A 24,222-nucleotide genomic window follows, 5' to 3' on the forward strand; every position below is an offset into this window, starting at 1 on the left:
TGTCGTGGACCTCACAAGGTGGCAGACTGCACAGTTTGGAATACTTCCATGCCCATAGTCACTGACACCTTACAACCAATGTGTGAACGATGTGGCATTGATCACATGTTCCAAGATTGCCCAAGAGACGAGTTGCTTCAATGCAACTTGTCTCACAAAATATAACTCTTAACATCTTAAGTGTACAAAACGGGCAACTGGCCACAGTTCCATTGAATGTGCTTACACATTTACAAGCCAAGGCACAACAAAAAGTCAAAAATAATGTAAAAGACAACACCTCAACATGGGTAGAAGAACATGCTTTAAAACAGAACCCAAAAGAAGGAGTAAAACCTTCTAAAACCAAGAAAAACGAAGGACAACAAACTATCAAAACCAAGGTCGAATTAAAAGACAGGGAAAGCAAACCTGTAGTAGAGGACATAAACCCAAAAGGGGACATAATCCCAAAAGAGCCAAAAGCTATACATGATGCAGAAGCATCCACCTCAAAAACCACCACAGACCTCAACACCCATACATGTGACATAGGATACAAAAACCCAAAAGAAAATTCGATCTCGTTGCACATGGGTAAACATAATGAAAAACTGACAAACCAAAGAAAGTCAGAGAATGAAACAAGTTCTAGTACATCACTAAGTGACAATGAAACTAGCTCTTACTCTTCGTTTAGTGCACCACACAGACCAATCAAGAAACTAGAACCCACCCAACCACCCCAAATGGATAATAATAATCACATGACAAATGCGAAACGCAAAAAGTAAGCTCAGGAGAGCATGCTTAGCTTGGTTGAATGTCTTACAGGGTCACCAGTTGCGATTGAATCTCATAATGCCAAACCTAAAATAACAACCAAGATAGAAAGCCTAGAGAAGTACCGCTTTCCCTTTCAAGAGGAATTTTTTTATAACTATTACTGTATAATGATTTTTTACATATTGATTTGTTATATAAAAATATTTTACTATATAGATTACTATATAGTAATTTGTTGATTATTAATTACTATATAAATTTTTGTATAGAAAAGTTTTTCTAGACTAATTGCTATATAGCAACTTTTTACTATATAGTTTATTATATAATGATTTATTGTTAGTTTGTTTGCTATTTAGCAAGTGTTTTCCTAGAATGAAGAATTAGGAAGTGTTTCACTTTTCTTAGATCTCTATTACTACATAGTTTATTATATAGTGATTTATTGCTAGTTTATTTGCTATAAGGCAAATGTTTTCCTAGAATAAAGAATTAGGAAGTGTTTCACTTTTCTTAAATCTCAATTTTTATTAGATTTATTCATTTTTTCTAGTGAACTATCTAGCAAAATGTTTTTTTTTTTTTTTGCTATATAGCAATGTGTTTAACGTGGCCAAAGCAGAGGGAGAAAAGCCACCAAGGCTTGAGTTTTTGAATGACTTAAAGGAGATCATCAAGGACTAGACAGCTAGCTGGAACTCAAGAGAAAGATGTCAAAGGTCGTGGGTGAAATCTTTTTTATTTAAATATAAAAGAAAACGTCATGCATGATGTTTGCATATGAATGATTTTGATTTAAATAAATGTTTTTTATTGTGTGTGTGTTCGCTTGCAATCTCTTCGAAAAAAATATAACCACCGAACAAAGAAACTTAGTATCCTTGACGACAAACACACACACACACACACCCCCCGACAAAAAATCAAAGAAACATTGCTGCACATTTTTTAGCATTCTTAAGCGATACTCTAATTATGGCAAGATCGGGGAGCCCGACGAAGCTCTTGAGCTCCTCCATCAGGCCATTAAGCCCACCGCCAGCCCCGGATGCGTGGTGGTGCGCATAACAGTCCGCCCCATCAACCCCACAGACGTCATTGCGATCAGATCCGGCCATCCCCAGCTTCTCGAACTGCCCCATCCGCCAGTTATCGGATGCGAGGGTTTTGGCATTGTCGAGGAGGTAGTGTTATATGCTCCGCCCATGTTCCAATTAAATGTCAATATTACAGAATTTTAATCAATACAAAAGCCTACAGCGTGTTCTTTATCTGATGGATGATGTTGGAGAGGGTGTGGGTAAGTTCAGTCCCGGCCAGAGGGTTATACCGCTGGTATGGCTGGAGTATCGCCGACATGGGCAAGGTTCATGGCAAGACTATGTAGAGTTGGAGGAAGAGCACGTTGTAGCAGTTCCCGACAATGTGAGCGACGAAGCGGCTGCCCAATTTTTTCTAAACCCGTGGACTGCATATGGCTTACTGGATGACCACGCCATTCCCAGAGGAGAGTATCTTGTACAGACAGCTGCAGCCTCCGTTCTTGGAAGGTCTCTCTCTCTCTCTCTCTCTCTCTCTCTCTCTCTCTCTCTCTAATTAATTAATTAGTACACCACCTAATTAATGCTTCTTGCTCCGTATTGACAAACGCAGACAGCTCATCCAGCTCGCCAAGCATTGGGGTATCAAGACCATCAACATCGTACGGCGGGACACGTGGAAAGACGAGCTCAAAGCTCTCGGCGCAGACGAAGTTATCAACTCGGAAGCCGAAGGTCTCCTCATTTAATTAGCTACATAAGCACGGAGCAATTCGCGCCTGAATTCGTATAATTGGTCTTAATTACCTTACAATATCCTTAATATTAAATATGCTGATTATGAGCGTTGCCACGTACTTGCACAGACATAGTTGAGAGGGTGAAAGAGATCACGGGCGGCGGATTGGCATATGCTGCCGTGGATGCGGTCGGGGGCGACCTGACGAAAGTAAGATCTGAGTTTTAACTTGCTGGAGAGGTTGGCATTTTGTTGCAGATATGTGTAACAAATCTTCCAAGAGCTACGTAATTAATTAATTATTACCGTGTGTGTGTGTGTGTGTGTGTGTCACATCATCTAGACTGTGGCCGCCACTGTGAGAGACGGTGGCAAGGTGTTCGTATACGGTGTGCTATCGGGCTGGGACATCACGGTGAGCGCGGCGGAGCTGATGAGGGGTGTGCAAGTGAGCTGGTGGTGGCTGCTTCCCAACTACATCCCCACTGCTGCCAAGCAAGGCCATGTTGCGGCGGAGGTGATGAAGCTCTTCGAGCAGAAGATCATCACACCCCTCTCCGGTCAAAAGTTCGCGCTGGAGGACTTCGTAGCAGCCATCGCAGAATCCGAGAAACAGAGCCGAGGTGGAAAGGTCCTCCTTGTCAGCTAGAAAGGATCGTCGTCTAAAACGAGAACGATGGGCGGCGGACATTTTTGGTCTCCCGTCTCCGCGGTCAACTTGCTCCTCATTGTAGAGGATTACATCTATAAGAGAACATACAATTTTTTGCCATAAAATCATAAACATATACGACCATTAAATTCATAAGGGAACATATGATTCTATGACATAATATCGTGATCATTTTAAAAAAAAAATGTATGGCAAACCTTACCTTTTCACTTACTTTAAACGTTTATTTGGTGATCATCATTTTAGGCGCCACTCTTTTTTTTAAAGGTTGGTTGGTGGCCTACCTTTTCTCTACAAAAGGTGGCCATCCCTTTTTACGTTTGAGTTTTTTTTTTAAGGGTGGTTGTGCAATCACTCTTTGTGTGTCTCAATGTCCTCAATGTTAAAAACAAAAGATAGCCAATGCACTTTTTGTCAAGACTTTTTGTAGCTCAATGTGAAAAATCAAAATGTTGAGATTGATCTACATGGAAAGATCTAGTAAAATTTCTTATGGACCTCCTTGTGTTTGCAAAGCTATTATTAGTTGTAACGCCTCCAAGCCAAGAATAGATCAACCATACATAATTCAACCTTATCTTGCATGGTTAGTATTTTGATTAGCATTTGATGAAGTTCATTTACATATTTGATCTTCCTTTTAAAATGATGGCTATTGAAAATGATTGCAAGGCACTTTGTGTAAGTACAGTTATACTCTAGAATGAAAGATTACAACGTGATACGACACCTTTAAATTTGCAAATGGGATATATTTCTTGAAAACTTTTGCCTTCAAGTACAGTTATGCACAATTATATTAGCTTATTATTATGGGTGTTGATCTAAGAGGGTCAAATGACTTATAGCTCTTGATTGACAATAAAATCAAGCCACATTCAAAAAATAAAAGTTTCGTTTTTAAAAGCTATTTGACTTTTCACTTCATTTAATTATGATTGCACAACGCATTTGAATTTAGCTTGCAAAATGTCTAAAATTTTAAATGTAAATTCATAAGATGTTTAATTTTTACTATATAAAATTTTGAATGCAATAACATCAACATGTGAAATAAGGTATGTTTTATCATTTATTTTAATAAAAACTCAAACAATATGGAAAGGAAGAGAAGAAAGGAGGAGGAGGACTAATGTTTTCTCATTGCTCTCTCCTAAGGAAAATTAGGTATACTAATGGGGGTCTTTGTTAGAAATAGTACAAGAGAAAATAAAAAACCATTGTTTACATCCACATATGAGCTATCTAAAAAGGCACCTAAGGCCCTCAAAAACACCAACTCAATAGGCTATGACCATATCAGTTAAATACATCTAAGGACATATCAAACCTGCAATTTCAACACTGTGACATCAAAACTATAAGATAAGATTAGTATCCCCAAGTAAACTATAGCTCTAATATAATTGCAAATAGCCATCATTGAGGAGTGAGAAGTCCATTTCTCCTCTTCCTTAAAAGGAACTGTTCTAATGAATCTAAGGAGTCCTATCGCTCAGCTTCTCCCTTTGGGTTGTTCCAAAGTACCACTCTTCTTCCAACTAGAGAGAAGGGGTGATCCTATCAAAATAGAGAAAAAAGCAAGAGAATTTGAACAAAGTATCGGCTTCCCCCTACTAGAGAAAAAAGCAAGAGAATTTGAGCAAAGTATCAGCTTCCCCCCTTTTCAAAAAAAGTATCACTCTCCTTCCAACTAGAGAGAAGGGGTGATCCTATCAAAATAGAGCAAAAAGCAAGAGAATATGAGCAAGACTCAGTATATCTATATATCTAGAATTTTATTTACAGTTATCTATCAAAGTGTCAAAGTTAGAGCATGACCATCTACTGATCTAAGCTAAAAGAGAAAAAAGCAAGAGAATTTGAGCAAAGTATCAGCTTCCCCCCTTTTCAAAAAAAGTATCACTCTCCTTCCAACTAGAGAGAAGGGGTGATCCTATCAAAATAGAGCAAAAAGCAAGAGAATATGAGCAAGACTCAGTATATCTATATATCTAGAATTTTATTTACAGTTATCTATCAAAGTGTCAAAGTTAGAGCATGACCATCTACTGATCTAAGCTAAAAGCTTAACATTATAAATACATTTGTCTAATAGAAATTGAATGTTACCAAACACCAAATCATTTCTAGTACACCAACAGGTAAGTAAATCTATCAACCCCCCCAAAGATAAGGTTACATTCCCCTGAGATAAGCCTAATATAGTACACCAACCGGCAAGTAAATCTATCAACCCCAAAGATAAGGTTACATTCCCCTCAGTTGGGCTATAAACATTTCCAAGTATTCAGTGTGACCAAGAGATCCTCTACCCCAACATTCCAAAGACTCATCTGAAAAGTTGTGTCCATACACTGAGAACATTTGCATGCCCAACATCTTCTACCTTAGTAGATTTTCATCTCAAGCATCCTAGAGTTGAAATTCCTCTTCATAAGCTTTGATTCTAGAGATAGAGCTCCAATCAAAACCTCCAAGCATCTTCTACCTTAGATCTGCATCTCAAGCATCCCAAAGTTGAAATTCCTCTTCATAAGCTTTGATTATAGAGATAGAGATCTAGTCAGTACCTTCCACAAGAAGGTTTTCATTCCCAGAGTTTAAATTCCTCTCATAAGCATTGATTCTAGAGATAGAGCGCTAGTCAGAACCTTCCACAAGAAGGTTTTCATTCTTAATGGAATTCTAAGCTCCCAATTGGCTCTTGCATCTAGTCAACCAAGTGTTAGTGTCCCATTTCAGGTTTCGCAATTTGTTGAGGTACTCATGGGCAGTTTTCTCTATCCTATCATCTCGATTCTTGATGTATAAGTTTGAAGTTTTGTGTTTGATCACATCAAGCGAGAACTAGCCCTTGACCGAAATATCCAATCTTCTAGATGCGTTGATCTCAAAGGCTTCTACTTTCTCAATGACCAAGGCTAGCAAGTTTTAGTCTTATACATGATATACTAGCATGAATATAGTCTCTCCATCCTAGAAAAGTCCCATTCCATAGGTCCTTAAGGTGGAGAACATGCTTCTTGTGATGAGTCCTTTAGCAGCACCACAATACATGGCCTTGGCAAAGTCTTTCCATCCTAGCAAAGTCCCATTCCATAGGTCCTCAAGATGGAGTAAATGCTAGTCATTTGGTATATAATTATGGGTTCTTTTGGGGCACAACCTTGATCATGATTGCTGTTTTGAAACTCATAGTCTTTTGGGAAGAATTGGCCATTTATCATGACCAATTTATTTCCCTTATACTCAATTTCACCTCTGATTTTTGTATCTCACGGTCTATTTGGGGCTTTAATAATGCATATGGGTTGCTTAGTTGCATATTTGAGGCTTTACTTAACAAGAATGTGGGCAAACATATGCTAGTGTTAGTCTTTGAGTTTTGGGAGATAAGCTACGTGTTTGCATTTTTTGATGGTTAATTATTTTTTCTAGTAATGGAAGAAACACTAGATTGGTATTACAGGATATGCATTTACAAATTATTTCTTTTTTTCTTGGTTAGGGAATGGATGATCAGTAAGCTATTCCAACTAATAATCTGTCTGAGTCAATTCATGGGAGTTGGTTGGTTAGCAGTAATCTAGAAAAAGAAAATAGGATTGTATAAGGCATGTGTGGGTGATATATGAATGGCTCTTCTATAGTCCTCAAATTACACCGCGTTCTTGAGTGGACAACATATTGGTAGAGGTCCCTCATTGTGGAAGAACTGAAGAGAAGAGCTGGTGAGTTAAATGTGAAGAATAAAAGGTACTAGAAAATTGTCAATCAAATCAATAAATCAACAGTAAAGTTAGGGATTGGATCAGGTAGCCTTCCCATGCATGGGGAGCTTGAGACAGTAAGAAAGAAAAGGGGCAAGGCAGTGCTAGAAGGGATTGATAAATTGGACAGCCACAAGCCTGAATACATTCATGTAATAAGAAATTCAAGAAAGAAAGGTGATTTGGGTTTGCTTGTACGGGAGGCTAAAAATAGAAAGCCAGTAGTGGTGGAGGTGGAGACAAATGGTGCACTATGGGCAATATGACGATGCAAGCCATTCAGCAAGGCAAGGTGCAATGGACGTATTCTACGAACAAATTCAAAATGCAACAAACTTGTTAACAGCTATTCCCATTGCCAAAAATCTAACGGTTCCAGCACCATGTTTTACGTGAAATGCTTCTTAAACCTAGCATGATATGCTTCTCAAACCTAGCATTCAATGTAACATTCTTCTTAATATTTACAGAAGATGCTATCACTTCATGATTTTCATCAATGACATCATGTTCTTAATCCACTTTTGACATACTCTTAAACCATTCCATTTATGCTACTTAGCATGGTTAACCCTCTTCCTAACATATTCTTAGACTAGTGTAATCATGCTACTTAGCATGCTTGATAACATGATTAAACAATTTTAGCATAAACTAATCCCTTCATGTTAATATTAATTCATGCATAATATTTAAACAAGCTTAGCATTAATGAGAAGAAGAGTTTTATAATATCAATCCCTAATCAAGCTTAAGCATGCCTTAATGAACATAGATTTACTCTTAAAATCTTAGCTTAGAAGAGATTTTATGTAACATTAATTAGTTAAATATATAAAATTTCTTGAAGCTTGCCTACTCATAGGAGGGAGGATTCATATGCATCATACATCTACTAAATCAACAATTATTACTATAGTAAGCTTAGTGGGCTCTCTAATCTACTATGAGAAGGCTGAAATAAGCATTACCTTCATCTCATGAGACAGAGAAGAAGGTGAGCTTTCCATGAAAGCTTGAACTTCATAAGAGTGTAAAGCATCAATTAAACCATCAATTGTTGCCAGTCTAAATAGCTAATTGGGCTTATGAGAATATTACTTAAGTGGTTAGGCAAGCATTACCTTCACGCCATGGGTGATGAGAACGAGACAAACTTTCCATAAAAGTTTGTCAACAAGTGAATCATGGGAGCTCCATACGCAAGCGAATGCTTTATGGGTATTTTTGCAAGCCATGTGGCTTCACAATAAGCACACAAAGCACATCAAATGCAAGACTAGGGATAAAGGAAAATAATCATTTTTTTTCTCATGGAGGGATACAAGCTTAAATAAATTCTTAAGAGCTCAAAACAATGATTAGGATGCTTAAAAAGCTTAGCTTTTAATAGAAGAAAATTATGGAGATTACCTTGGGTGGAGAGAGAGAGAGAGAGATGGATTGAAAAAACCCATGCTTGAGAGAAAAAAATACACATCTCACATGCATAACAAGCTTCTCATGTTTTGTGAACAATTAGCTTTTGGCTCTACTAAATCAAACTCAAGTATTAAATGCCTAGTTTTACCAAATGCATTATTCTATCACATGGGGTCTTTTAAAGTGGAGCTTTAGAGGGATTTTAAGTCCTTTAGCTACTAAAGTTTACTTGCACCGAAAATAAATCAAGGTACAAGCTTACAAAGGCAACTTGATTAACTTCTATGCCTTCATATTCAAAGGATTTTCAACCAAGGCTTGACCATACACATTTTCCTACATCATGGGGGTCTTATACACTTAAGCAACACCTATGGAGTTTATATGGATGACTCATGGTGGCGATAAGCTATGGGTCTAAAGACTTAAACATTCATGAATCTATCTTCATGTTTATATATAAGTAGGCTTTGTATATAGCCTATGGACGATTTGGGGGGTTCACTTTAAAATATGTAAGTCTACTATGTGCAATCATTAGGATGGGTTTTTTGGCCAAGATTTTGAGAAAAATTTACAGAAATCTTCTTACATAAGGGGATTTTAGACGGTATTTTGAAAAAAAAAAACCCATAAGTTTATAAAGAAATTTCTGTCATTTTATTAAGTCAAAATTCACAAAAAATGGTATTTGTAATACCCTTTGAATGCACGTTGTATGTAGGTCTTCCTAAAAGTACACCCCCGAGTGAACGACCAGTTAGAATTTTTCCCTTTATAGTAGTAAAAAACTTGATTCTGGCCTTGATTCTACACAGACAAGATCGAGGGCTAATTTCCTTATTTCAATAATCCTAATCTTCCTAATTGTTTGTTCGATGAATTTTGATATGCTACATGACTTTAATTAGGGCTAACCTTAACATCCTTCCAGAAGGTTTCCATCTGATGATTCATCTTATCTAGCATTTATTTAGATACCTCAACTTGAGTAATGGATTCAACCAAGTTAATGTTGTGGCAATCCTAGGGATCTTACGATGACCATGAAAGAGTACTAGTCTCCACACTCAAGAACCTCTCGAAACCAACATTTGAAGGTAAAAGAGGCACTCATGGCAACAAATTAAAAGCAAGCAATGGCTACATCAGTTAAGGGAACAAAGCTCACATGCCACCACTATGAGACCAAAGACAAAGCCCACTACCACCACTATGGGAAAGGTAGACATATAACTGGTAAAACATTGAGAGAAGTAAAGTAAAGGTGCTTCCCATGGAAGGTAGCTTCAAGCATACCTCTTATTCTAGAACATTATAAAAAGGGCATGGTTCCCACCTTGTGTTGTGACCCTACTTCTTCTAGCCTTGTGCAATAGTCAACATTGTAACCCAAGAGGCAAACTAAGGTCGACCAATCTAGCAAATGGCAAAGAGTGTAGGTCCAATACATGTATGATGATAAGATTAATCAATTGAGGGGGAGTGTTGAGAAACAAGTGATGATAGTGCAACCATTTCAGCATTAAGAGAGACCATGTAACCTTAGAAATATATGTAAAGGGTTTCCAGTCAAATGTCACTAACTAGATGGGCCAAATGGGTCATAAGCCATGTATGTGGTGGTAATAATCAGCCCAAGATAGCATCAAAACAATGCATCCTGAACAAGTGGCCTAGTAGGTGCATAAAGATCAACAATCTTAGCATTAAATGGGCCTATCTCAAACAAGTGAGCTAGTAGGTGCATAAAAGGTCAATAATCTCAGCATTAAATAGGCATTACGGGAGATTGAAGCTACAATAAGGGAGCCTTATTATGGCTAGATTAGGCAATGGATTAAGAAAAACAAGGTACTAATGATGATCTATAATCTAATGCAAATGTGTTATGTTGAATCTAACCTCTCACATTATTATTATCTTATCATTAGCTTAGTAACTTTTTCTCTATTTTCATTATACAAGTATGAGTATCTTAATCCAATTCTATCCACCACATTAGTGAGCTTTCACCTATATCAAAGCCTACCACCGTTCCCTAGTAACTACAACTCTAGGCAATCAAACTAGCTAATTCGCACTAATATCTTTACTAATCACATCTTTACCTACCTTTATAAACTAGATCAAATCTTATCATTGGAGTTCTACTACAATTGGAGTTATATACAAGGTGCCAAGCCATTTAAGATCACCCACAACACCACAAGCATCAAAATTACCTGCCTCTATGAACTAGCTCATATCTTATCATTGGAGGAGTTCTACTAAAATTGCAATTATATACAAGGTGCCAAGCCATTGAAGATCACCCACAATAACACAAGCATCAAGATTGAATAAATTCGAAAGCTCTTGAAAGAGCCAATTTTTTGTGTTAGTTTCAGCTTGCCTTGGAGAGCTTGCTTTCATCAAATCTAAATAACTAGGTGCAAACTGAAGGTCTAGATGGTGTCTAATTGCAAAAAGTGAAGTATTTAATTGCTTCAATTACGTGAAATATCCTCTATAATGGTGATTTGAGTAGCTTACTTGATTTTGGAATTTCTACATCACAGTCATTAGTGCTAAAATGATTGTGATGTTTTTTAGAAATTGAGGGCTCAAACCAATTGGGGAGTTACTCTATTTCTATCCATCTTTCCCTTTGATTTAATAGCTCTAATCCATACTCCATTTCAAGGAACAATTCTATAGTTAATAATCATTGGGTTTGTTAAGCTTAAGTGAGTATTTAGGTACATTGGTCGTTGCATCAAATCCCTTTGTACAAGGGTAGACACGGGCCTTGAGAATAAACAAATGCTAAGACCCTCATTGTCATGGCTAATTTATTGGAGAAGGTTTTCACACATGGCAGGTTAAAATCAAATAGGATAATTATATGGGATTGTACGTGGAAGGGATAAGTGTCCAAAACATGAGGGTGAGAAGAATGTGTGGCACTTAGTAGAGATGAAAAGAAACTAGCTATTATTGTATTAGGTTTAGGAGATGCATTCATTCATCACATTATGGACAAAGGTAAATCATTAGCTATTATTGCATTTAGGAGATAATTCTTTCATTCATTACATTACTAACAAAGGTACATCATTAGCTATTATTTCATTTGGGAGGTCATGCTTTCATTCATCACATTATTAACAAAGGTACATCATTAGATATTATTGCATTTGGGAGATGATGCTTTCATTAATCACATTATTAACAAAGGTACATCAAAAGGGTCTTGGGATGGGCTAGAAAAATATTTTCTAGGGCCAAGGGAAAGAACTTAAAAATTAGCCTTAAAATCCAATTTGCTCTTGAAATGGAAGCTAATGTCACTGCAACAATTTGCATGTACTGTAGCACTTGTAGAAGAGGAGGATACCATAACCATCATACTAAAGTGCATGTCTGTGTGGAAGATTATGGGCCACTAGTGTCCTCACTCAAGAACCTTCCAAAACCAACCTTTGAAGTTATAGAGGCGACTCATGGAAGATGATAAACAAATCAAAAGCAAGACTACATCGACAGAAGAAGAGAAAGTCTTCTTCCACACAAAATACCAAAGGTGCTCACATGCCACCACCTCTATAGGAAAATGGGGCCTGTGACTAAAGATTGCTAGCATAAAAAGAGAGCCGAGAGGTGGTGAACATGATGGAGATGGAGAGAAGACGACAAAGATGATTCCCATGAAAGAAGCTCCGATAACCTCTTCCAGTACATTGTAAAAAGGGCATTGGCTCCCACCTTGTGTTGGAACCCTACTCTTAACCTTATGTTATAATCCTACTCTTAACCATTGTAAAAAGGGCATTGGCTCCCACCTTGTGTTGAAACCCTACTCTTAACCTTGTGTTATAATCCTACTCTTAACCTTGTGTAAAGTCTTAAGTCAATAGTTAGCATTGTAGCCCAAGAGGCAAACTAAGGTGGACCACTCTAGTAAATAACTAAGAGTGTAGGCTCAGTACATGTATGATGATAGGATTCAGCACTTGAGTGGTACTAGTGAAAATAAATAAGAGTGTAGGCCCAGTAAATGTATGATGATAGGGATCCATCACTTAAGGGGGACTGGTGAAAAACAAGTGATGAAGAGTACAACCATTTGGGAATTAAGGGGATGATATAACCTTAGGAAGTTATGTGAAGTGTGCTCAATAAAATGTTACATGAGTTGATAGGCCAAATAGGTCATAAACCATGATGTATAAGGGTAATAATTAGCCCAAGATGGCATCAAAAGAATGCACCTAGAATAAGTGGGCTAGCATGCGCATAAAAGTCAACAATTAGCATTAAATAAGGCTTGAATCAAGGGAGGTGAAGCTACAATCAAGGGAACCATATTAGGGCTAGATTAGGTAATTGATTAAGCAAAGCAAGGTTGTATTAAAGTACTATAGCATTTTTAATGGCACCCAAGTGCAAATGTGTATGTTTTAAATCTAACCTCTTATTATCTTATCATTAGATTAATCAAGTTTTCTCTATTTTCATTATGTAAGTATGAGTAGCTTAATCCACTTCTATCCACCTTAGTGATCTCCCAACTTAATTTTCAAGTATGTCACCATCTAGGAGAATTCATGTCTCCCCTCAACATGCAAAATACACAACTTGTGAACCCTTTCCACACACACGTAGACCTGAAATCTTAGCATACTCCCCTCACGATGTGGGTGTCTTGCCATGTTGTCTCACTAGTCACCCTAAATCTCAACCTCTCCTAGACAAAGGCTCATGTGTGCTCAATCTGCCTACATCATCATGCACCACACATGGACGACCACATATGGGGGCCTACACATTTTAGTTCTTGACTTAATGCATTTGCATTACATGTGGGATATCATGCCCACAACTCGCACACTTAAAAATATGGTTTTTACATGCTTACTGATCATGAGACAAAAAACTAAGGAAACTAAGGCTACATCAAAATTATTTGTGAAGCAAAATGTCATTTCCAAATTTGATGAAGCCCAAGCCAAAGAAAATCTTTTTTAAAATATTGAATACATGAATTGTACCACATGAATGGTCAATGTGATGAAGCTCCTCTCAAAGCATATGGCCATGATGTCTAAAACTATACACTTTTGTTCTCCATATGAACCACTCCTTGAGAAAGAGTTTTTAAAACCACTCGTGTACAAAACTAAGGGTTTCTCTTAGGGTTTTCTTCTACACCTCAAGGGATTGAAAAGATGATATTTTAGTTATGCAGAGTGTTTCCCATTTATCATTTATGGCCCCCTTTCCTTCTCTTTACATGTTGCTCTTATTGGTGTGTAGGAGATGTGGCATGCTCATGTGATTATTCTCTGAGGTAAAGCTAATTATGGCACCTATGTTGCGTGTTGCACTATTCGACAAAGTGTTTTACACCACTTTTTTGTATAAGTCTAAGGGTTGTCCTTCAGGTTTTCTTCTCTAACTCAAGAAATTTATAAGATAATATTTTAGTTATCTACACAGTGTTGCCCATTACAAAGTGTTTTAAACCACTTTTTTGTACAACTCTAACCTTTAGGTTTTCTTCTATAACTCAAGAAATTTACAAGATTATATTTTAGCTATCTACATAGTGTTGCCCGTTATGGCCACCTTTCCTTCTCTTTACATGTTGATGTTATGGGTGTAGGAGACATGGCATGCTCATGTGATTGTCACCTGAGGGAAAGCACATGACCAGATTGATGTTGGCACCTAGTCTCATGTGATTTTCATCTAAAGGAAAGCACATGACTCGATTAATGATGGCACCTATGCTCATCTGATTGTCATCTGAGGGAAAACACGTGGCCGGATTGATGATGGCACCTATGCTGCATGCTACAGTACTCAAGTAATAAAGCTGTTGCATGCTTTGCTCAACTAATAAAGATGTCAATTGTTGGCTCTTTTTCTTCTCTTTTTGGTCGTGAGCTAATAAATTCCACATGGCTAGGGAATCTCATAGCAGGAAGGTAAGCCTAGGACTAAGATAATTCAACTTTCTTTTGACCCACTATGGCTACCTTTCCTTCTCTATACAGGCTAATCTTGTTGGTAGATGAGACATATCTTGCTCCTATGACTATCATCTGAGGGAAATCAAATGGCTAGATCAATGATGGCACCTATGTGTGCTGTATCGCTCAGCTCTCTGATAAAGGTGATGGTGATTACTGCCAGCCTTTTGTTTGGTATGCTTGTCCTACTAGTTCTAGCTAGTGAGTTGGTGTTTCTATGTGGCACATGTGGGTGTTGTGGGACTGTAGTGATCCCCTTAGTCCTTGGAAATGCATGGGAAGCTCCAAGGAAGTGTATGTGCAACTCTCTTTGGCATTTAGCACCATGTGTGGCTCTTCTCTATTGATGGGAATGAGAATGCCTAAGGCTACTGCACATGGGTAAGGTGTCGTCTCTTGTTGCTTTTAATGTCTATAGACTCTTTCGATTGGACTTCTCTAAAGGTAGTATCAAAACATGAGTCAAGGTGGTAGAGCCGCAACTCTCCATTCCTACTTAATCTTTGGGGTTGGCATCAGAGACACGGTCTCTCTATTCCATCTAGTATGGTGTTTGTGATGGTGCGATTATAACGCATTGTGGGTGAAATTTTTATTTACTTTGAAACTCAAATGTAGGGGTTCCCTTCATAGAAGCCTTGTGCTTCTAACAACCTCGTTGGAACCCAATGAATGTTGCCTACTATTAGGCTTCTAAATAGCCTAGTTGGAACTCAATGGAATGTTGCCTACTAGTAGGTTGGCAAAGCTTCCCCTGACTCTCTTTTACTTTGGAGATTGGGGTTTTCTCTGTAAGGTTTGGGACCCAAATGGAAGGGTTTCTACCATAGAATCCTTAAGCTTCTATGATGGAAGCCTTAAGCTTCTAACATTTTTGGGATCGAAGGTAAGTGTAAAATTATGTTATGTGGGGCTCTCACTTGGCAAATCTCCACTCATGGGCCTCTTTGTTGGGCATTGTACTTTACTTAGCTAGCCAAAGTATTCTTGGTGGGTACCCACTCCTTCTTGGTGACTTCATTGAAAGGTTAATGAGGTTAACATTTAGGGAGTGGTTTTCATCTTCATCAATGAGGTTTTGGATCTCCATAATGGTTTGAGGGGGTGGCCAACATGGCTAGGTAAGAGGATTTTTAGGTGTTAGGGCTACCTGAGATCATGACCTTAAATTATAAGACGATGCTACCCCTCAAGCTCAACTCCACCTCATGAACTCCAAGCATATCTCGAAATCTGCGAAGCTTCTCAGCTCCCAAGGCCTTCGTGAAGATGTCAGCAACCTGATCGTCTGTGTCCTGACGTAGGCCAAGTCTATGTTGCCTGCCAAGACTTTCTCCCTGATGAAGTGGTAATGTACCTCAATGTGTTTCGTCCACGCATAGAAAATTGGGTTCTTGGCCAATTGTATACTGCTACGAAGTAGCTTGCGTAACCAAGCTACCTCGCATGCTACCACCGTAACTCCTCTGTACTCAACAAGGCAACTGTGAGCTACTTCCTGCTGCTCCATGTCATAGCAGCACTCCCTAATGAAAACATAAATCCACTGGTAGATCTCCTATCTGAGATGCTACTTGCCCAATTTGCATCTGTGTGCCCATATAGCCATAATGGTATACATAAAACAATGTATAATCAATAGTGGCCCTCAAATACTGAAATGTGCATCGCACACTATCAAGATGTGGTTTGCACGGAACCTACATAAACTAGTTGTCTAAGCTAACCGTGTAACTCTAATCCGGCTTGCTAATCGCGACATAGATCAAACTCCCCACAATCTTCTTGCACATAGTGGGATCCTCCAACAGATAACTTGCATCCGCACTAAGCTTTCCATTTTGATCTAATGGCACTAAGATTGGATTACAATCAGCCATCCCATACTTGGATAACATGTCCAATACATACTATCTCTGTGACAGCCAAATAACATCAGGTGTGCGAATGACCTCAATTCCCAAAAAGTAGCGTAGATCTCCCAAATCCTTTATCTCAAACTTCCTTTTGAGAAGACTTTTCACATGCCCCCAACAATAAGATCATCTACATAGATGGTGATGATCATAATACCCTTATCACTCTTGCATACATACAAAGAATGATCTACATTTGCCATATGAAAACCAATAGTGATAAGATATTCAGCAATCTTGTCATACCATGTTCCTCATGGAGCTTGCTTCAGCCCATATAAGGCCTTATGAAGCTTACATACATACTTTGGGTGACCTGTATCCTCAAAACTTGGTGGCTGATCCATATACACCTCTTCTTACAAGTCACCATGTAAGAACACATTTTTTACATCCATCTGATGTAAAAACCAGCCTTTAGCTACAGCCACTGCAATCACAACTCTCACAATTGCCATCTTTGCAACCGGGCAAATGTCTCCTCATAATCAATCCCATGTGTCTGCACATATCCTTTGGCTACCAATCTATCCTTGTACCTACCTATGCTACCATCACTGTTATGTTTCATCTTATACACCCACTTGCAGCAAATAGCTTTCTTGCCTTCAGGCAATGGCACCAAATCCCAAGTCTCATTTCCATACAATGCATCCATCTCCTCATCCATAGCTTTCTCCCATTAAGGCTCATCTCCTCCGAGCCACTAGACTCTCCACCCACCATTAACAAAAGAGAATGCCCTGCAGAAATATCTGGCATACCAAGAGGCTCAACCACTTTCTCTTTGCCTTTATGTGGTATTATGACGTAGCGTGTCACTCCATAGTCTATCAACACAACCAGTGGATGAGGACTCTCCTAGTCCACTCAATGAATGTGATTGCTGACTTGCATTTTGTGCAACCACGTTTCCACTTACATTAGCCCCAACAGCATCTTTTTTAGCAGTATACTAGCTATTGATCTCATCAAATACAACATCCCTACTTGCCCCCAATTCACGTATAGTAGGATTATAGCATCTATATCCCTTTTGCTCAAGGGAATACCCAATAAACATACATTTTTTTGCCTTTGGATCCAGCTTGGTATGCAACTCATCTAGCACATGCACATATGCAATGCATCCAAAAACTTTCACGTGAGACAAATCAAGTTTCCTACCAATAAACTTCTCCTTTGGCATTACATCATGTATGGCTGCAGTAGGAGTCCTGTTCATGATATAAACTATTGTAGACGCAGCCTTAGCCCAATAGCTATGTGACATATTCTTCTCTGCCATCAATGCTCATGCTATCTCTGCAATGTGCCTGTTTTTCTGCTTATTAGCAACTCCATTTTTTCGCAAAGTGTATCTACATGTAAATTGTCTCAGAATGCCATTCTTTTGCAAGAATTTAAAGAACTCATTGGAGAAGTATTCTCCCCCTCTATCTGACCTTAGGCACTTCACAGGCTTTCCTGTTTGTTTTTCAGCCATCACTCTGAAATTTTAAAAATGAGTGAACACTTCACTCTTCTCCTTCATGAAATACACCCACACTTTCCTCGTGTGGTCAATCAATGAATGTTACGTAGTAGTACCTGCAGCCACCAATAAACATAGTCTTCGGGACCCCATACATCTGAATGCACAACATCCAGTACATTCCTACTCACATTTCTGTCATGTGAAAATACATGCTTTGTTTGCTTTCCAAATTAGCATGCTTCACATACTTTTTGCATGCCTTCAACTTTAAACTTAGGCAGCCCTGTCACAATTTCTTTAGTCTGCATAGACTTCATTCTTTGCACATTTACATGCCCAATTCTCTTATGCCAAATGTCTGTATTTGCAACAACTCCTGAACCATTTGCAAACATTGTAGCGCTCACTTCATGCATATTTACATTCAATGTAAACATTCTGCCCACTCTGTTGCCTTTTGCAACCAACATGTACTTATCTTTAAAGTCTTCTACATAACAGCCCCATCAGGATTAAATCAGACCTGCAAACCCTGCTCAATCATCTGGCCAACAGAAACGAGATTCTTTGTAATGTTCGGAACATGAAGTACATCTACAAGGTACTTCACCTTACCATCCTGCATAGACAATGGCACATCTCCAACATGGGCAATTGGATGAGCAGTGTCATCCCCTATTTCAACAAAACCTAGTCTTTCAAGACTTCATTTCCTTGAACCACTCACCATGACTTGTCATGTGGTTCGAAGCACCTGAATCAACATACCATACATCATCCTTACATGCTACTACATCATTTCTAGACATAGCATTAACCACATGTTACATAATAAACAACCTCTCATTATCCTCATTATTTTTACTATAGGATGCATAGTTGTTTTGCTGCACTTTTCCATTTCGCATCACTCTACTTCTTATAGCAATCTGCCTCTACACATGTCCATGCTTACCACAGTAAAAACAACCTCGTGTATCGTTATGATGTTTTTGCCAACAATTACCACCACGACCTCGTTGACTCCCCCTGCCTCTAAACTGGCCTCTTCCACTATGTGTTGTTGTTGAATCCTGGGACTGTTGTTACTACTCACCATAATTCTGATTACATGTTTGGCCACCACCTTGGTCACATCCACGACGTCTACCTCGTCCTCTACTTGAACTTGTGTAGAAGGCCTGCTACTCTGAAACTGTTTTTGTTTTGTGAAGACCGTTGATCTTCACCCAAATTCTTCTCTTCAATAATCAGCATTGACACCAAATTTATGAAGTTAGGAATGGTCTCCCGAATCTGAATAGACGTCTTGATGAATGCCTTGTATTGTGGCCCGAGACCATGTAGACACACTTCCACCTTATCATCATCAACAACAGACATACCAATTGATGCAAGGGATTCCACAATTCCCTTGATCTTCAAGGCATAATCATTCACAGACATATTTTTCTTCTCCACAGTATGAAGCTCATTCTTCAATTGAATCTTTCATGCCTTGGTGTGTTGATTTCATACAGCTTCACCTAGGTGTCCCATGCCTCCTTAGGTGACTTGGCATCTTGTATATACCCAATCATATTGTCTTGTATGTTGATAGAAAGCCAATACATGACTTTCCTTGCTCCTTTATTCCAATCCTTAAATTCTTTTACATCAACAGCAATTCGATTAATCTCCGGTATCTCTGGTTCCTCCTCATATTCACCTTCAATGTAGTCCCAGTAATCTCTGGTATCTTTGGTTCCTCCTCTCATGTTCACCTTCAATGTAGTCCCAGTAACCTTTTCCCATCAGGAAATTTGTCAATCTAAACATCCAAGCATGGAAGTTATTCTTGTCAAGCTTCTCTATAGCAATCTAATTTATTCCATCATTCGACATCTTGTCTGCAACACGTATTTACCAAAAACAACACTCTTGTTTGACCTACACAAATTGTTGTATTCTCTACAGCGGTACTATACTACACCCAAACTGTCACAACCAGTGACCTCAATTTGCATACATACACCCAATGGCAACTTTAAGACCTCTTTACAACACACACAGTGTCTGCACAACCAATCGCCCTTCCTATAGATCCAAAAAAAGAGTTCTGCAGAGAATCAAAACTTACCCGTAGTGCCCGTGAACACCTACTCTACGAACTAAAAAACGGAGGTCTAGATGCGTCCGAAACGCATTTTCGACCCAAAAAAATCCATCCAACAAATAATAGAATTGCCTTGTAGCTCTGCTCCCGCGAAGAAAGCTCCTCAATCAGAGTTCGTTTGCTGGTGCCTCTCCCGAGAAGAGCTCTCGACAAGGGTGTAGTAGCCAACACAAAGGGAAGAGTAGATGAAGCTCTTACCCTCGTACCACTTCATGTGCTTCTCTTGCTTGTCGCTCATCCCTTAGCATGAACCAGGCTCTGATACCACATGAAGAGATGTAGGGGGAGAAGAGAGCTTGAGCTCTTGCAAAGCACACACACACTCACACAAACCCTAGAAGAGAACACACAAGGTGAGAGGTTGAATATTCTTCTTCTTTTTCACAAAACAAAAGAGGTCTACTAAGAAGATAAAGTGACTTAAACACATAATAGAGTATATACAAGCAGTCCATAATTTGAAATATGTTGGTGCCAGCTCTACCAAACCCGCCAGTGATGTAAGTGTTGATGAATGGTCATGCAGGTGCCTCGTGAGTGTTAGCTCATGTTGAATGGTCATGCAGGCGCCTCGTGAGTGTTAGCTCATGTTGAGCTTGACATCTTAACAAAAGATATCTATAAATGGATCAATATATCCATATGAACTATATTACTCATATGACTCATAGCTCCTCATGTTCTAGACTCTCAAAGTCTACTCACAAGGTCATTGAGTATTATTGTATTGGTGCAGCCTCCCTGGAGGGGAAACCGGTTGGGGTGGTAATACTAAGGTGAGTATGACATTAGTGAAGGTATGCACATGTACCTCTTGATAAGGGGTTTTTATAAATGGGTACTAGATTATGTGACAATTTAGGAGCATTTGGAATCATTGGAAGGAGTAGGTTGCTTTGGTGCCAAGAGCACGGGTTATGGTGCCAGAGTCCACCTTGTTAGGTCTCATTGTGGTACCAATAATGGGTTCTGTCATGGTTCTTGTGGTGCTAGCAATGAGAACAAAACTATTAATTTATAGGCCTCAATTGTACTTGTAAGATTTGACAAACTGCACAACAAACCATGTCTCTCCATGGAAACAAGTGAGGTTGTTGTTCGGCTTAAGGAACTGGCTGGGGCTAGCCTTAAGGTTTGCCCCTGGGGCTCACCCTGCCATTGTCGGCCTATTTAATTAAACAAATTTTTTGCCAACTTTTCCATGCTAATTTCCTTGACTCTATTAAATTTGTAGCTCTGCTGAGGCTTTAGATTATGTGTCCTGATTTGGTGAATGACTTCTACATCCCTATTATGCAAATTTGTCTACTAGGTCTATTGCCTCTCACAGCAACACTCATCAAAGATGTCATTTCTATAGATGGTTACAAAGCCTCTTGATTTTGAGACCAATCATAAATGTATCAATGAGTGATCAGCCATCCAACCTTTTATGGACTACATCTCATATGGAGGTTCTAGCAATATAGTCTTGCATTATCTCTCCTTCCTCTTACTTGAGGTTATAGATTTATGCAATGGGGCTCCATCTTGCTCCACATCCCAAAATGAAGGTGTGTCTCAAGGTGTGTCTCAAGACCTTATAGTAGTTGGTGTTTTCAAGTGGGTTTAGAGACCTAAAACAATGGCTTGCTTTCCCCTTCGCGGTCCAAATGAAGAGATCTTGCTGGGATCATCAATCTTACCCATGGCTTCACAAACTTGATCGAAATTTTCTAGGTATTATTGAATGTGATTTCCAGTTCCATCAAATTTGTCCATCATCCTCAACATGTGGTTTAACTTTATTTTGTCCAATTTTAAGCCTCTAGGTGCTATGTTTATGGCAACTCCCCTTCCCATTCAAATGTCATCCTAAGCATGCCTTCAGCATATTCACATGGTGGTGAAATGTAAGGGAATGGTTGTGCAAAGCCCTATAATTTAGAATTTGGTATTTCTTGCCCCATGGGATTCTGGACTATGCCATTTTTTATGTCGGTGAGGCTATGGACTTATTGGGATAAGGACAAGTTATGTTTGAATGTTCTTGTGCATCCCTTGGGTTTGAGGTATTCCGAGTCATTGGCTCTTCCTTCCCCATGTTCCTAATTCCTTATGTAAATGGAAAGGAATTTGAAGTGGCAAAGAAGCTTCTATAATGGGCTCCTTAAGAAGGTGATGTTGCATCATATTTGCTTAATGTTGGGTGCTTTGTGGAATGCTCATCCCCAATGGTATAGAAAAAGATACATGTCTCAATTTTCATACTAACTATGGTAGTTGGGGTGCTTGGGCTTGTTGTCCAGCTTGGGTCAAATCTAATCGGCACCAAAGGTTTGAAACATTGTGATGGTTTGACATCATTTTTAAGGGGGAAAACCTTGAGGTTCCTAGTCTTACGTCTCCTTCTCTCCTTCACTCAAGATTTTTGCCCTACAATAGGGTGGTTTAATGCCCATAAAAAAGGTATGGTGCAATTTACTAAAGCCAGTTGGTGAATCTGGGGTTCAAATGGTCGGTTCTTATTTCTCTTATTGCATCGTTCCTTTGCTCTCACATCTATGTTTAGTTGGATGGAGGAGTCTTACCTTATATTGTTTGCTAGGAATTGGAGGCTGGGTGGGTTTGAGAAGGTATGGTTTAATGTGCTACATCCCATTAGAGGCTACGAGGTTGCAATCTAAAGAAGGAGTCTTGAAATCTAAAGAGGGAGTCTTGCCTTCTTAATATGGAATCACTTTGTATATTGATCATTGTTTTTGCTATAAACCAAAGACTAGGTGGGTTTGCGAATGTGTGGTTTAATGTGTTATAATCCATTAGAGTCTATGAGTCTTGCCTTTGAAACACTTTGTATATTGATCATTGTTTGCTAGGAACCAAAGACTGGGTGGGTTTGAGAAGGTGTGGTTTAATGAGCTATAGTCCATAGAGGCTAGGAGGTTCTCAAAACCTATTTTCTCCCCAATGGATATATTTCCTTTAGGCTTAGAAGTCCTTAAATGCCCAAAAAGTCATTCTACTTGTGGACTATGTTTTATTAGAAACCAACCTCATTGTTCTCTCTACAATCCCTCTTTCCATGTTATGGTCTATTAGAAACCAGCCTGTCGCTCTTTCTCTTTTTATGCTTGAAGGCCTAGGCCATGCCACATTCATGATGGCTTGAGCTCCATGACATTCCTCTTCCTTTCTACCCTTGTATTTCTCTTCTTTGTAAACCTTTAGGGAAATTCTTGGGATTCAAACCCAATGATGCTCATTCTAAGCATTGTCCCTCTGAGGATTGTGTAGAAATTAACATCTTGAAATCTCTACACAATATAGCATTATCATTGATATAGGTCCAGTTCTCCCTCCTTTAGAGATTAAAAAGCCTATACATAGAATCCTTTCTAACTCATGATTTCTCTATGAAATTAACACCTTGGAATATCTGCACAAGGAAAAATTATCATTAATATAGGTCCAGGTTCTCCCTCCTGCAGAGATAAAAAGAAACTATTCATAGAAGCCTTCCTAAGTCATGCTTTCTTTATGAGATCAAAGATTATAAGGATTGCCCTAGGAAAAATGTTATTAACAACCAAAGGAAACTTATCTTTCTAATCCTGCTCCACCCCCTCCCAAGACTCAAATTGATAGTGAAGATTTTATCACTATAACCAAAGGTAAATGAGATGCTCCTCATGCTATTAACATGCCTACTGCCAATTTCTCCTCTCAAAATCAATTGCAAAATATCTCCTCCCCTTCTAACCTTGATTTCTCTAAACCCATAAACACTCCTGACATTTCTAAAAAAGAATCTATAATCTTGACTTCTATACCCCATTCATGGAGCCTAACAACTTAAACACAAAGGAACTAGAGGGTATAAAGGAAGAATCCTTGCTACCCAAGACTAATCTAACATCTCCACTAAGACTCCTATTACGATAGGTGAAATAGCCATGACTGCAACTGAGGGAAGATTCTCCAAGGTTGGTATAGCCTCCTCTCCCCTGGCTCTTAAAGGTAGAAGGAAATTTGAAAGCCCCGCAAACCCAAAAAAAAAATGATTAAATCCATCTCTATTATGTCCTACAGTACCCAAAGGGTTTATTGATTTTTTAAGACTTGAGGTTATTTCTCGATGGTTGGTTTTTTCAAAAACAAATCTTGCCCCTAACTTTATTGCTATTTTATTGAGATACTCTATCTCAAAGATTTTTGTTCATTAAAGATTATTTGGTTTTTATCATCCAAAAGAGCACAAAAGGC

The 24,222-nt window shown here is 38.7% G+C and overlaps 1 protein-coding gene across 1 annotated transcript; it reads left to right on the top strand.

The window, feature by feature from the left end:
* Positions 1 to 1,709: 1,709 nt before the first annotated feature.
* On the top strand, positions 1,710 to 3,424 carry LOC147633918 (enoyl-[acyl-carrier-protein] reductase, mitochondrial-like). Its single transcript, XM_086804524.1, has 4 exons — positions 1,710 to 2,315; positions 2,419 to 2,540; positions 2,672 to 2,754; positions 2,888 to 3,424. Exons 1-4 carry the CDS (start codon positions 1,984 to 1,986, stop codon positions 3,191 to 3,193), a joined length of 843 nt encoding a protein of 280 aa, XP_086660650.1. The 5' UTR covers positions 1,710 to 1,983; the 3' UTR covers positions 3,194 to 3,424.
* Positions 3,425 to 24,222: the final 20,798 nt, after the last annotated feature.

Source organism: Cibotium barometz, chromosome 11 (assembly GCF_041138505.1).
Source record: "Cibotium barometz isolate CiBa-2024 chromosome 11, ASM4113850v1, whole genome shotgun sequence".
NCBI classification, from domain to species: Eukaryota; Viridiplantae; Streptophyta; class Polypodiopsida; order Cyatheales; family Cibotiaceae; genus Cibotium; species Cibotium barometz.

What these genes read in the sequence shown, in the direction of transcription:
- LOC147633918 (XM_086804524.1), top strand. Translation starts at nt 1,984, where the DNA reads ATGTCAATATTACAGAATTTTAATCAATACAAAAGCCTACAGCGTGTT. An exon ending in GCAGCCTCCGTTCTTGGAAG is followed by an intron (nt 2,316 to 2,418) that starts GTCTCTCTCTCT and finishes TGACAAACGCAG; the next exon opens with ACAGCTCATCCAGCTCGCCA. An exon ending in TATCAACTCGGAAGCCGAAG is followed by an intron (nt 2,541 to 2,671) that starts GTCTCCTCATTT and finishes GTACTTGCACAG; the next exon opens with ACATAGTTGAGAGGGTGAAA.